A 13,169-nucleotide genomic window follows, 5' to 3' on the forward strand; every position below is an offset into this window, starting at 1 on the left:
AAAATAATATATGGAGTACACAAAGTCGAATCAACATGAAAATCTGATGGTAGGCAACCATATATGAATATGGTTCCACATTTCCCTACCTAGGCTCAATAATAAATGACAACAACACCACCAGTCAAGAAATATAAGCACGGATTCTAAGCAGTAATAAGTGCTTTTATGCATACAAAGACTTAATGAAAAGTAAGGTACTGAATCGTGAGTCTAAGTTTAAAATCTACAAAACAGTAATTAGACCAGTGGTCACATATGGATGTGAAACGCGGATCGTCTCAATCACTGGTGAAAATCAACTGAGAATATTTAAGCGCAATATACTAAGGAAGATATTTGGACCAACCCATCTCAGCGATGGTTCGTGGAGAATTAAAATGAACTACGAGCTCGATGAACTAATGCAGAGCACCGATATTGTTAGATTTGTAAAGTAACAAAGAATAAACTGGCTTGGTCGCTTAGAAAGAATGACAGATATTCGAGCTATAAAAGTAATCCAGAGATGGAAGACCCAAGGAAATAGAACAAGAGAAAGACCCCGTAATAGATGGATAGAAGTCGTAGAGGGAGATCTTAAAACGATGAACATCAGGCATTGGCAAAGGAAGTATCCGACAGGGCAGAATGGAAGAACATTGTTAAGCAGGCCAACACTCATAAAGGGTTGTAGCGCCATTAGGAGAAGAAGAACAAACAATGATACATAGATAAAATGACGCTAGTGGCATGTCTCAGAAAGTTGTAAAGAACAAACGTTTTAAAATAATATTTAGATTACATTTTTCAAACAACTAATAAATATACTCATTATCTGCATTGATTTTGACCTAATGCTGATGGATTTTACATGATCTATACAACATTTAGGTAGAGGTAAACATAGACGGCCGTATTTAGCATATTCATACGAATTCTGGCAGCGATCTCCATTTATCGTGTAATATTCACCTTTGCATAACATGTATTGTCAACTGGGGTACGATATTATTAATGTCAAATGGGGTCTAAAATGCCTATCTAAAATTACAAGCGTTATTATACAATCTGTGTTGTGGCTGCGACATAATTTATTTAATGCACTTTTTAACTTATAGAATATTTACAATTTTATGTCCCTAACTAATAGAAAAATAAATAGATGTTTTGATGATGACAAATTTATTTTTTACCATATTTTATACTTACAGATATTACATATTTTATCTTCAACCATTATTTGTTGTTTATTTTTATCTTTTAAATGTTATGTATCTCTTTTATTTCTGAATGTGTTTTACTAGAATATTTTACATATCGACGGTTAAACTGCAAAACCTCGTAAGTCGATTTTTGGTTCGTTATGACTTTTATACTTTGTTGGTTTATAATTTTGCATATCTTTTAAACTACGAAAGCTTGTAAGTGAATGTTAAAATTTAAATAGTACCATTAAATTTTAATATTGACTTACAAGCTTTCGTAGTTTAAAACATATGTAAAATTATAAACCAACAAAGTATGTATATAAAAAAATATGAAAAAAAAATTTTATGAAACGCTTTTCTTTAGTTACTGACTAAAATTTAAAATATTATAAAAAATTCAACTAAAAAGCAAAAAATAAAAAAAATTGAAAATACATGCTAGTAATGAAAAAAATATTGTTAAGAAACGCTTTTCTTTAGTTACGAGTGACTAAAATTAAATACATTATAAAAAAATTAACTAAAAAGCAAAAAATAAAAAAATTTGAAAAAATCTAACACATTCGTCAAAGAAAAGCATGGCGCGTCTTCATCGAATAAACGGTTTTCGCCCCACGCTCTTCTTTAACGAATGTGTTAGATTTTTTCAATTTTTTTTTATTTTTCGCTTTTTAGTTGAATTTTTTATAATATTTTAAATTTTAGTCAGTAACTAAAGAAAAGCGTTTCATGAAAAATTTTTTTTTCATATTTTTTTATTTTTGACTTTTAGTCTTTCACTTTTCAAACATTAAAATATATCGCCATGTTTATTAAAATATGTTAGATGTGCTAACATGAAAAGTAGTCGGAATCGGCAAAAAAATTGAAACTTTATTGTTTATTTATGAAGCATAACTTAAACAATTAACGTAAAAAGTGAAATTATGTATAGATCATATCATTAGCTACAATCCGTAAAAGTTTCAAGTTTTTACATTGTAAAAAACAAGAGAATTTTGAGCATTTCCATAAAAACCGTTTTTTTTTATATTTAAACAATTAATAAACATAAATTTTTTTTTCTATTGACTATTCCTGTATTGTTCCCGCGAATGCATATGTCTGCAAATTTTCATTCGTTTGCATTGGAGAAAAGGCAGTCAAATCAACGTCTAAAAATTTGACGCAAACTATTGAACTAAATAAAAGCGTTTAAAAAGTCATTACGAACCAAAAATCGACCTACACCGAGGTTTTGCAATTTAACCGTCGATATATTCTTCATCTTCTTTAAGTGCCCTCTCCGTTGTGAATGTTGTCTATTAACATGGCAATTCTGATCTTGCTTATGGCACTTCTGAATAGTTCGATCGATGTGAGCCCGAACCACTTCCACAGATTTTGAAGCTACGAGTGTCTTCTTCTGCCTGGCCTGAGCTTTCTGTCTATTTTCCCGCGAATAAAATTACAGTAGACGGTACTTATCGTGTCTCAATATGTGGCCTAGATATTCAAGTTTTCTTTCTCTTTTTCGATTCTGTGGATTACCTGTTGCAACAAAAAAGAGAACTTCTGTTGGAGTGAAAGTAAAGAGAATGATAAACTCCAACAGAAGTAGAAATTGAAAAAGAATGAGATGTATCAAAAATGGAAAAAAATGAGAAGAGCTTCTCGTTGGAGAAGCTGATGTAAGAAAATACTACCTTTGCAGTAGTATTTGTAGAGGGAAAATGATAAGATGAAGAAAGTGGGATGAACTTATAATATAAATATGAATAGACAGATGCAAAATGAATGGATTTAGGCTAGCGATATATGCAAGAGAACGACAACTTGACACTCAAGGGTGGATACGGCCAATTTGCATGCCTGTTAAAGACGGTAGCTCAAAGTAGATATATTTAATAAATTTTGTTTATTTGGTATATCATTTATTATTATTATTCCTTTATGTTCACATTTACTGATTTAATATCGTTTTGGCAGCAGTGTAAGATACCTGGGAAAGTAATCGGAGATCATTTCCTGGCGCCAACGATTTGTTTGTTTTTATTCAATTTGTTCTTCATTAGCAATTATTCATCTTTATTCATGTTCAGTACATTATTCCTATCTTAATATTTCCATTCTTAGTCATCATCACTATCTACTTTGAGCTACCGTCTTTGACAGGCATGCAAATTGGCTGTATCCATCCTTGACTGTCAAGTGGTCGTTCTCTTGCATATATCGCTAGCCTAACTCCTTTCATCTTTGCATCTTCCTCTACTAATACTACTGCAAAAGTAGTATTTTGTAACATCGGCTTCTCAACGTAGAAGCCACCTCATTCTACTCATATTTTTGTTCCATTTTTGATACATCTAAATAGCTTTCTTTTTCTTTTCTACTTCTGTTGTTCTCTTTACATTCACTCCAACAGAAGTTTTCTTTTTTGTTACACTGTATGTTGGTGACATGTTCGGTACATGATATACAAAGAAGGCGTCGGTGCACCCACATTTCGAAAGCTTCTAGTTTTTCATGAGCGTCTCTGTCAGCGACCAGGCCTCCACACCATAATATAGTATATATAGTATTTAAGTAGACGTAGTTTAAGAGGAAGAGACAAATCCTTGTTTATGAGGATGTTTTTCATATTACTCAATGCTGCTCTAGCTAATTCTATTCTCGCCTTAATTTCTGTGGCCTGTTCCCATCTTGCATTTACGTTGGTGCAAATACCATGGATCCAACGAGTTACAAATGCAGAAGTGTTAAGAAGGCTGCAAAAGGATTGCGAGGTAATAAAGAACATCAAAACAAGAAAGCTAGAATATTTAGGCCACATTACCAGAGGTGCGAAATATGAGATATTAAGGCTCATAATGCAAGGTAAAATAAAGGGTAAAAGATCTATAGGTAGAAGAAGAATTTCCTGGCTGAGAAACTTAAGAGAGTGGTATAGTTGCAGCTCAGTGGATCTTTTCAGAGCAGCCGCCAATAAGGTACGGAGAGCTGTGATGATAGCCAACCTCCGATAGGAGAAGGAACTATAAGAAGAAGAAGAATATATTACAATTTATTAAAGATAAAGGAATGCTTAGACATAATCTTTAGAACCGAAGAAGCAATAATGTAAAAGCAAATCAACATTTTTCGTAATTTTGGATTTAATGGTCTTTGACAATATATTTTAGATAGTTTTTGGTGGAGATTACCTGATCGTGAAGGGCGAGAAGCAAATCTTATGTTTCAGGAAACACCTCTCGCGGTGTCAACTATTATTTTAACACTGTGTTGACTGCATAGTTTTGGCTGGTCATTGAGATGTCTCCCACACAGAGATTTACCCTTCCAGATGTTCATTTTTTTTGCATATAGATCTAGTCACTGGCGAAACGTCCATGTAACCACTGTTACCATTGGTAACAATTAAAAATCTTGCAAATAAATATTTTATGACGATGAATAATTCTATTTACCAATATTTTTACCAATAGAAATATATTATTATATTATGTGGTAATACTACCTAACTCAGTAAATAGCCACTTACTCGTAGACACGAAAATATTGGCGAGTTTATGTGACTCAGTTGCACTTTATTATACTCTGTTACCAGACTGATTTCTGGTTACAATGGTTATATACCCACGCTGGCGCTCGGGACCGGCTAGTGACTGAAAATCTTGAAGAAGCGAAGGCATAAGCGCGCTGTGTATCAGTAGCGCTGTTACCACATTTAAAATTGGTGACAGTACCTATAAAAAGTGTGCGTGCAGTTAACCATAGATGAGTGTCGCTTCTTAATCGATCAACTACTTGAAAAGTAATTCTCCTTGTATAATTTTGAAAAAAAAATGAGATTAAAAATGAAAGACCTATTTTAAACAATTTAAAAAAGGAAACAATAAAAGTAGTTTGATATTTTAAATTTAGTTGGTACAGTGAAAATCCTTGGTAATATTATGGTTGCAAGAAAAATATACTGTATTGTTGGCCATGTCTTCTGGTTTCTACAGAAAAATGGGTGGACCAGGTTCACGATTTAAATAGTGTTACATTTTTAAAAGGAGACATGAGGCCGTTACCTACATGTAAGATGTATGTATACCCAATTTGATTCAGTTTGGCAAAACAAAAATCAAAAGTTCTCTTAACCAAGCTTTTAAAGCAAATACTGCTACACATAATGAGTTTGTTAAAAAAATAGATAGGTATATCCTTAGCACACTTATAATAGATACTGTATGTTTTTGGGCCAAACAAGAACTAGCGTTTCGTGGTCATTTTGAGTGCGACTACTCTGACAATCGCATCGAGGTAATTACAGGGGATTGTTAACATTAATTGCCAAAAAAGATCAAAAATTTTGTCAACATCTAGAAACATCTGTTTTTTCAAGAGTTTCAAGTGATATACAAAATGATATTATTGAAGCTACATATATACATTTAGCCATATCTTCATTTTTTTAAATAAGAGTTTTTGCATCTGGTTTTGGTAACACTTCAGAAAAGTCACGCGTCGCCACTGGATCTAGTTTATGCATATTTTTTTTTGGTTAGTGTAAGAGGTGTAGAATGCGTCATCTACTACACCAATTGTGCGATGTATAGTAAATGCCTTAGCATTCTTCTGAAAATAAGTTTTAAATTAGTAGGCCAGGGTAATAAGGCAAAAATATACCCTGTTCGTGACACTCGAGCAGCCAGGGTACTGAAGCGTTTTTTTCGACAGGTAATACATATGAGAACAAATTGTAACTATTTCCTGCGTAGGATCTGGCGGCCCTTTTTATTTATAAACAATTTAATGTCGAAAAACGGCATTTTTTCCGTTTTTTCTCAAATCAATGGAAAACAGTGTACCTTGTGGTTACATTAGTACAAACCTCTTCGTGAGCATGGAAAAATCTTTAAAATGACGTATTACACAGATTGATAAACTTATTTATTGTTAATATAATTGAGAAAAAATGTCTAAATTGCAAAAAAATTAATTTTGCAATAACTATTGTAAAAATTAGTGTACAGCTTTGAAATTTTTGTCAAATGAGGGTTCTGTAGTGCGTAATATGCGACAAAAATTTCGAAGCGATTTATTCAATTGTTTATATTTTATTCAAATTGTTTTTCCCAGAGAGCTTTTTTTTTGCAATAAAATAAGTCAGAAAAACAGAATGTTAGAACCATTCTGCAGGTGGCAAATAAAAGATCATAAGCTAAACTTTCAAACTTGTTTAAAAAAAGTTAATAAAAAGTGCATTTATTAGTAATAAATAATTATGCAAAAGTCTCGTCAATTTTTCCTTATAAACAATTTGAATAGCTTTTTTGTTATGGTCGGCACAAACATTTTTTTACATATTCTACAAGATGGTATTTTTACACGAACTTTAAAAAAAAATAATTTAGCCTAGGTCAATTAGGGCCAAAGTTAGCAACATTTTTTAAAAAATTTACAGCTAATTTGTTTATAAAAAATAAGGATCGAAAATAGCGCTTTTTCACTTTTAAAGACATGAAGTATTCATAAAAATTGTTTTGCTCTATTTGCTTTTCAAGGAAGTCGTCAATAAAGCTTTAGAAATGAAGTATGTAAATCCATGCGACCTAAAATTGAAATATTAACTTCAAAATCCTACAGCTTTTTGTATCTTGGGAACCAACCAATGGATTTTAATGTTTTTTTAATTTGTATGTACTTTTAGCGTACTTTACAAGTATGGAGTCAGTTGATATAAATTATGATAACCAATTTAATTTATTTAAACAAAAAAAAAACAATTTATTTAATTTTTTACCGTGTTTTAGGTGCACTACTACCAAGTAATGTTATGTATATAATAATTGATAAAAAATTGTTATGAATATATTATAATATATACAGGGAGGGGCTAAATTGTGGAAAAAATTTATTTTCTCTAAAATGGAGGATTGTGAACAAATCCCGAAACAGGTCGATTTTTATTTTTAAATTACAATGTTTTGGCATATATTTCATATTAGTGACGTCATCCACCAGAGCGTGATGACGTAATCTATGATTTTTTTAAATAGGAATAGGGGTCGTGTGACACCCCATTTGAAAGGGTGTTCAATTCTCTATTCAGTAATATAAACATTAATATCATTTTTTATACAGGGTAGCCAAAAAAATAATTTTTGAATTAAATTAATTGACGAAAAAAGAAGAATGTATACAGTTTATTTATCTCAAAATACTTTCTGTCGCTGTCAGAAAATTGAAAAAAATGTTTAGTTGGCAAATAAACATTGATTTTCGCTCACATTAAATTTTAAAACTGCAAAGAGGTTGTCTGTGATTTAATTTAAGCGAAAAGAAATGTTTATTTGTGAAATAATTTTTTTTATTTACTGGCAGCAGTACAATGTATTTTGAGTTAAATAAATTACATACATTCTTCTTTTTGCGTCAATTAATTTAATCCAAAAATTATTATTTTGGTCACCCTGTATAAATAAGGATATAATTGTTTCTATTACTGAATAGACAATTGAACACCCTTTCAAATGAGGTATCACATGACCCCTATTCCCATTTAAAAAAATCATCGATTACGTCATCAAGCTCAGATGGATGACGACACTAGTATAAAATATATGCCAAAAAAAATTGTAATTTAAAAATAAAAATCGACCTGTTTCGGAATTTTTCTTCAAAGTCGTCGATTTTAGAGAAAATGAATTTATTCCATAATTTAGCCCTCTCTGTATATATTATTATAATAAAAGAAAAATTTCTATAAAAGTGTGACTTTTACTCTATAAGTTTGCTTACAGTTGCAGTAATTTTTTTGATTCATTGTTTATCAAATCATTGTTATGTCTTAGATTTTATATTTATATGAATAAAAAATAATATTACCTGGGGAATAGTCCGATATTCCTCTACCAAGGCCATAACTGTACCAAATTTTCTGGAGGCCTGGGATAACGGCGAATAGCTCTTTTTAATTCATCCCATAAATGCTTAACAGGATTGAGATCTGGGCTGCATGCGGGCCATTCTAATCTTATCAATCCAACCTCTATTTTATGAGTCAATCAGTCTTTTTATTTACAAAAAATGGTACAGATCTTACACGAAAAGAGATATTCGGATAATTCAAAAAACAAAATTTTAGTGATATCTCTGGGATAATATGACAGGACTATGACACAAAATGAGCCCTTCCGTTTTTCCACAGAATTTTTTAAAGTTAGTAGAAAATACAACGCTTCCATTCACCCCTGTATAATGCCACGCAAGCAAATTTTTTTGTTACCGGAAAAATACGAAACGATATCAATATATGTATCTACAAATTGGTGCAAGAATCTTAAAAATCGGAGCACAAATAATAAAGTTATAAACTATTAAACTTAATCAAAAATTTTGGGTGGCCGAATTTTGTGCCGGTGAGTGTAGTAATAATATATTTATTACAATTTTTTATCAATTATTACATACATAACATTGTAGTTGTTCACCTAAAATACGGTAAAAAAATTTTTTTTGAAAAAAAATTTTTTAAACAAATTAAATTGTTTATTAAATAATTTATAAATCAACAGACTCCATATTTGTAAAGTACGCTAAAAGTACATACAAATTTAAAAAAACATTAAAATCCATTGGTTGGTTCCCAAGTTACAAAAAATTGTAGGATTTTGAAGTTGATATTTCAATTTTAGGTCGCACGGATTTTATGCTTCTACTTCATTTTTGAAGCTTTATTGACGACTCCCTTAAAGAGCAAATAAATCCAAAATTTTTTCTGAATACTTCATGTCTTTAAAAGTGGAAGAGCGCTATTTTCGATTCTTATTTATCATAAACAAATTAGCTGTGGATTTTTAAAAAAAATGTTGCTAACTTTGGCCCTAATTGACCTAGGCTAACTTATTTTTTCCTAAGTTCGTATAAAAATGCCATCTTTTAGAATGTGCAAAAAAAATGTTTGTACCGGCCATAACAAGAAAGTTATTCAAATTGTTTATAAGGAAAAATTAACGAGAATTTTTCATAATTATTTATTACTAATAAGTGCACTCTTTATTAACATTTTTTAAACAGGTTTGAAAGTTTAGCTTATGCTCTTACATTTGACACCTGCAGAGTGGTTCTAACATTCTGTTTTTCTGACTTATGTTATTGCAAAAAAAGCTCTCTGGGATAAACAATTTGAATAAAATATAAACAATTAAATGAATCGCTTTGAAATTTTTGTCACGTGTTAAGCACTAATTAACCCTCATTTGACAAAAAATTCAAAGTTGTACACTAATTTTTACAATAGTTATTGCAAAATTAATTTTTTTGAAATTTAAACCTTTTTTCTCAATTACATTAACAATAAATAAGTGTATCAACCTTTGTAATACGTCATTTTAAAGGTTTTTCTATGTTCTCGAAGATTTTTGTTCTAATGTAACCAGAAGGTGCACTGTTTTCCATTGATTTGAAAAAAAACGGAAAAAATGCCGTTTTTCGACATTAAATTGTTTATAAATAAAAATGGCCATCAGATCCTACGCAGGAAATAGTCACAATTTGTTCTCATAGGTATTACCTGTCGAAAAAACGCTTCAGTACCCTGGCTGCTCGAGTGTCATGGAAAAAACCTTATTACCCTGGACTATAGTAGATACCGTAATTACCGCGGTATTAATTTCAAATCATGCATATACAACCGATTATTGAGCTTCGCCAATCCACTATTTTTATTTTTAATACTAAAACCTGAGTCAGTGGTGTTCGGTTTCTGAAAAAATAGGACTCATGGCTGGCATAAAACCACAATGGTACTTACTGATTCTCTAGGTTCATGACTACGGGAGAAATATTCCCACTTATTGTGGATGTAATATCAGAAGACATTACATTGCTCCATTCCATAGCTACAACTAACACAGCCACACTGAGGAACTACAGTCACTTGAGGAAAGGAACACAGAATGTTTTTTAATTTGCTCCTTTTTTAACTTGGTCACATCGTACTGAAGATGACTAACTAGTCTGATATACGTATTGACGGTTGCCTTCCACCTTTGTATATATTTTCCTTTGTATTCATTCATTTACGTTACGAGCTTTGCCAATAATATTTTCCCTATCAATCTATATATAAAACCTAAAAAGCTAAAATCAATATTATCATTACAAGAATTGATATCAAAATTAAACTCACTAAGCTTCCGGGTTAAAAAACGTCTATATTCTCTTGGCCGAGCTTTCGACGTCCTATCTGACGTCATCTTCAGGGTTTCCGGTGAATACACACTTCACAGTATTACATTTTCCAGTGAACAGTGTAGTAGTGTCTGGAGAGTCAGGAGACTGAGACCCGGGAAGCCCTGAAGGTGACGTCAGAGAGGAAGTCGAAAGCTCAGCCAGGAGAATATCGACGCGGTGCAACCTGAAAGCCTAGTGAGTTTAATTTTAATATTAATTATTGTAATTATATTGATTTTAACTTAAGTTTCATTGTATTAACCGCGAAACCCATTCCGAACATTATACATAAATATATTATATATGTATAATCCAAGAACCTCTTTTCTCATAGTAAATACACATATCAGTTTGTTTTATTACAAAGCGTATTGCTGCAACACCTTTTTATGGTTCTTAGCCCTGACTTTTTTTTACACGCACCCCTAATTCTTCTTTCGTAGCAGAGGTCTGGTATAAAACAAAGTTGAAGTTGTAAATTGTACGAGTAAAGACAATATTAGTGTATATAATGCGATACCGCTGAAACTTTTATGCTTCTTTCGTGCATTTTAAGCAGGTACTCATCTGGAAATCTGTTTAGCTTTCGCATAATAAGTGCCGAAAATTTGAATAAAATGTTAATTTAATTAATTCCTAGTTGATAAGATATACGTGTATCCAAAGATAAATTTTACTATATTTAACTTAAATTTAATAGATTTTAATAGATATAGGTAAATACCCCACTAATAATGTGTTTGTACCAGTTGAAAATTGTAAAAAATCATTATGCAGGATTAATAATCGTAAAAACATCTAAAGCCGGGATCCGATGGAGTGTGGCGTGGCACTCTTCACCAGTTTACGTCGGCAGAAAGAAATAGAAAATAGAGTGAACAGGAAAAAGAGGACGGATTGGTGCCCAACGTTACTGTGAAATTAATAAATAATTACTTTTGATAAATTCGGCCAGACCATTCTATTCTCATGGAGCTTATCCCCGCGAATATCGAGAGTACACCACCAGTGTTGGCGGTAGAAATTTCAGTAAGTTGCTTAATTTATACAATGATAAAAAACACAATGTCGCGTTATTAGGCCACTACATAGTAACATTACCGCGGCACAAACTGTACCAGTCCCTAGCCGAGTTGGAAGGGTCTGCATCAGCTTCTGTCTTCCTTTGAACCGTGTTTATTTACCGTCAAACGATGGCAGACTTCGCGCCGATCCACGCCGGTCATAATAGAGGGTTCGGTCCTAGCCCAAGAATCGTAAATCACAAATTTTGAGGGAAATAACGTTATTTCACGTTGCGTTAATTCTTTAGTTTTTTTCTTTTTCTATTCCATATTTTTATTTCTGTTGGCGTGTCGTGCCACGTTTCGTTGGATCCCAGCGTTGCACACTCTAATCTTACATTAATTATGTAGGTATCGAACGGATTTGATATATTTTTTATTTCTTTAAACTTTAATGTTGATATCAAATGGTTATCCATTTGAAATGAAATTTATCCAAGGACCGGTCCAGAGTTAGTTCAAGATATATAGGTTGGACTGTGTGTTCTAATGGATTTCCATTGCACGCAATTTGGAGTTTTCGCTTGGCTTTCTCTGCGCTAAAGTGGAAGGCACACAAGTGGGTTTTAGAAGGATTTGGTCTCAGTTCATTGTTTTTAAGGTAGTTTCGAGTTTCTCCTCCACTTCTTCAAAATTACATAGTTCCTTAAGCACATGTTGCGAGATAGTCAGCATAGAGGAAGTGCTTGGTTTCAGTCGGCGTGGGTTGTTTGTATATACAATATTGAAAACATTGGTGCTAAAACACTTCCCTGTGGGAGGCCGTTCTTTTGAGCTCTCTACCTACTTATTTTGTCTTCCAACATGACGAAAAAATGTCTGTTTTGCAGTAAGCAATATACAACCTTGCCTAGATAGTGGTTATTGAGACTGTCGTACAATTTGTGGAGCAATGCTTTGTGCCTTACTGTGTCATATGCTGTTGTTGAATATTCACCTACAGGGACTGTTGAAACAGCCCTTGTCATATTATGCCATCGCTGATTGGTAAGACACTTTTTTTATTATTTTAGAATAAGTATAACCAAAAAATTCGATAATTAAGATAAATATAGAATCCTGCAGGCATATGCATATACGTATTAGAATATAAATATGTATATGTTATAGCGAATAGAATATTCATCCCGGACGACTCATCAAACTTTGAAAATAATCTGCTTAAAATTAATACCTACAAGGTACAAGTTATACTCGTACATAAACTTTGCGCAAAACCAATAAATTCAAGTTTCAGGCAATACCGTCTAGGAGCTAACAATTTAAACATAAAGGGTATGAGTTTTGTCTATGTTGATGCAATCAAACAAATTAAATATTTGATCTATTTGTTTAATTCATGAATTTTTTAAAATTATTTATTTGCCAATTTACAATCTTCTATTACAAGATGTTATCCAGTGATCACACTCATAAAAAATAACACTAACACTTGTGAACACTTCAATAAATATGTCTTGTAATGACTCCAGTTAATTGGTTGGTCTGAGTCTATTTAATCTTCTTCTGATTTCTGATTCAAACTAGTTTTCTTGCTTCCTTGTTGGGCATCTTCCAGTAGATATTTAATATAGTTTCTAGTTGATCTACTGATTTCTATTGTCTTCTTCTTCGACTTTTTTTCATAATGAGTTTTCGTCTTCTACAGCACTCTATTTATGGTGGCTCCTAGCTTCTGAGCCACCTCAGATAATTAAGGGGTGGTTACCCC

The 13,169-nt window shown here is 32.1% G+C and overlaps 1 protein-coding gene across 1 annotated transcript in view; it reads left to right on the plus strand.

Annotated features, from left to right (window-relative positions):
• Positions 1-473: 473 nt before the first annotated feature.
• LOC126893033 (uncharacterized) overlaps positions 474-13,169 on the plus strand; it is a 92,608-nt gene continuing 79,912 nt past the window's right edge. Inside the window, exon 1 of the mRNA XM_050662975.1 lies at positions 474-613. Within this exon, the coding sequence (XP_050518932.1) occupies positions 474-613 (140 nt within the window). The remainder of the gene's footprint in view (positions 614-13,169) is intronic.

Source organism: Diabrotica virgifera, chromosome 10, assembly GCF_917563875.1.
Source record: "Diabrotica virgifera virgifera chromosome 10, PGI_DIABVI_V3a".
In the NCBI taxonomy this organism is placed as follows: Eukaryota; Metazoa; Arthropoda; class Insecta; order Coleoptera; family Chrysomelidae; genus Diabrotica; species Diabrotica virgifera.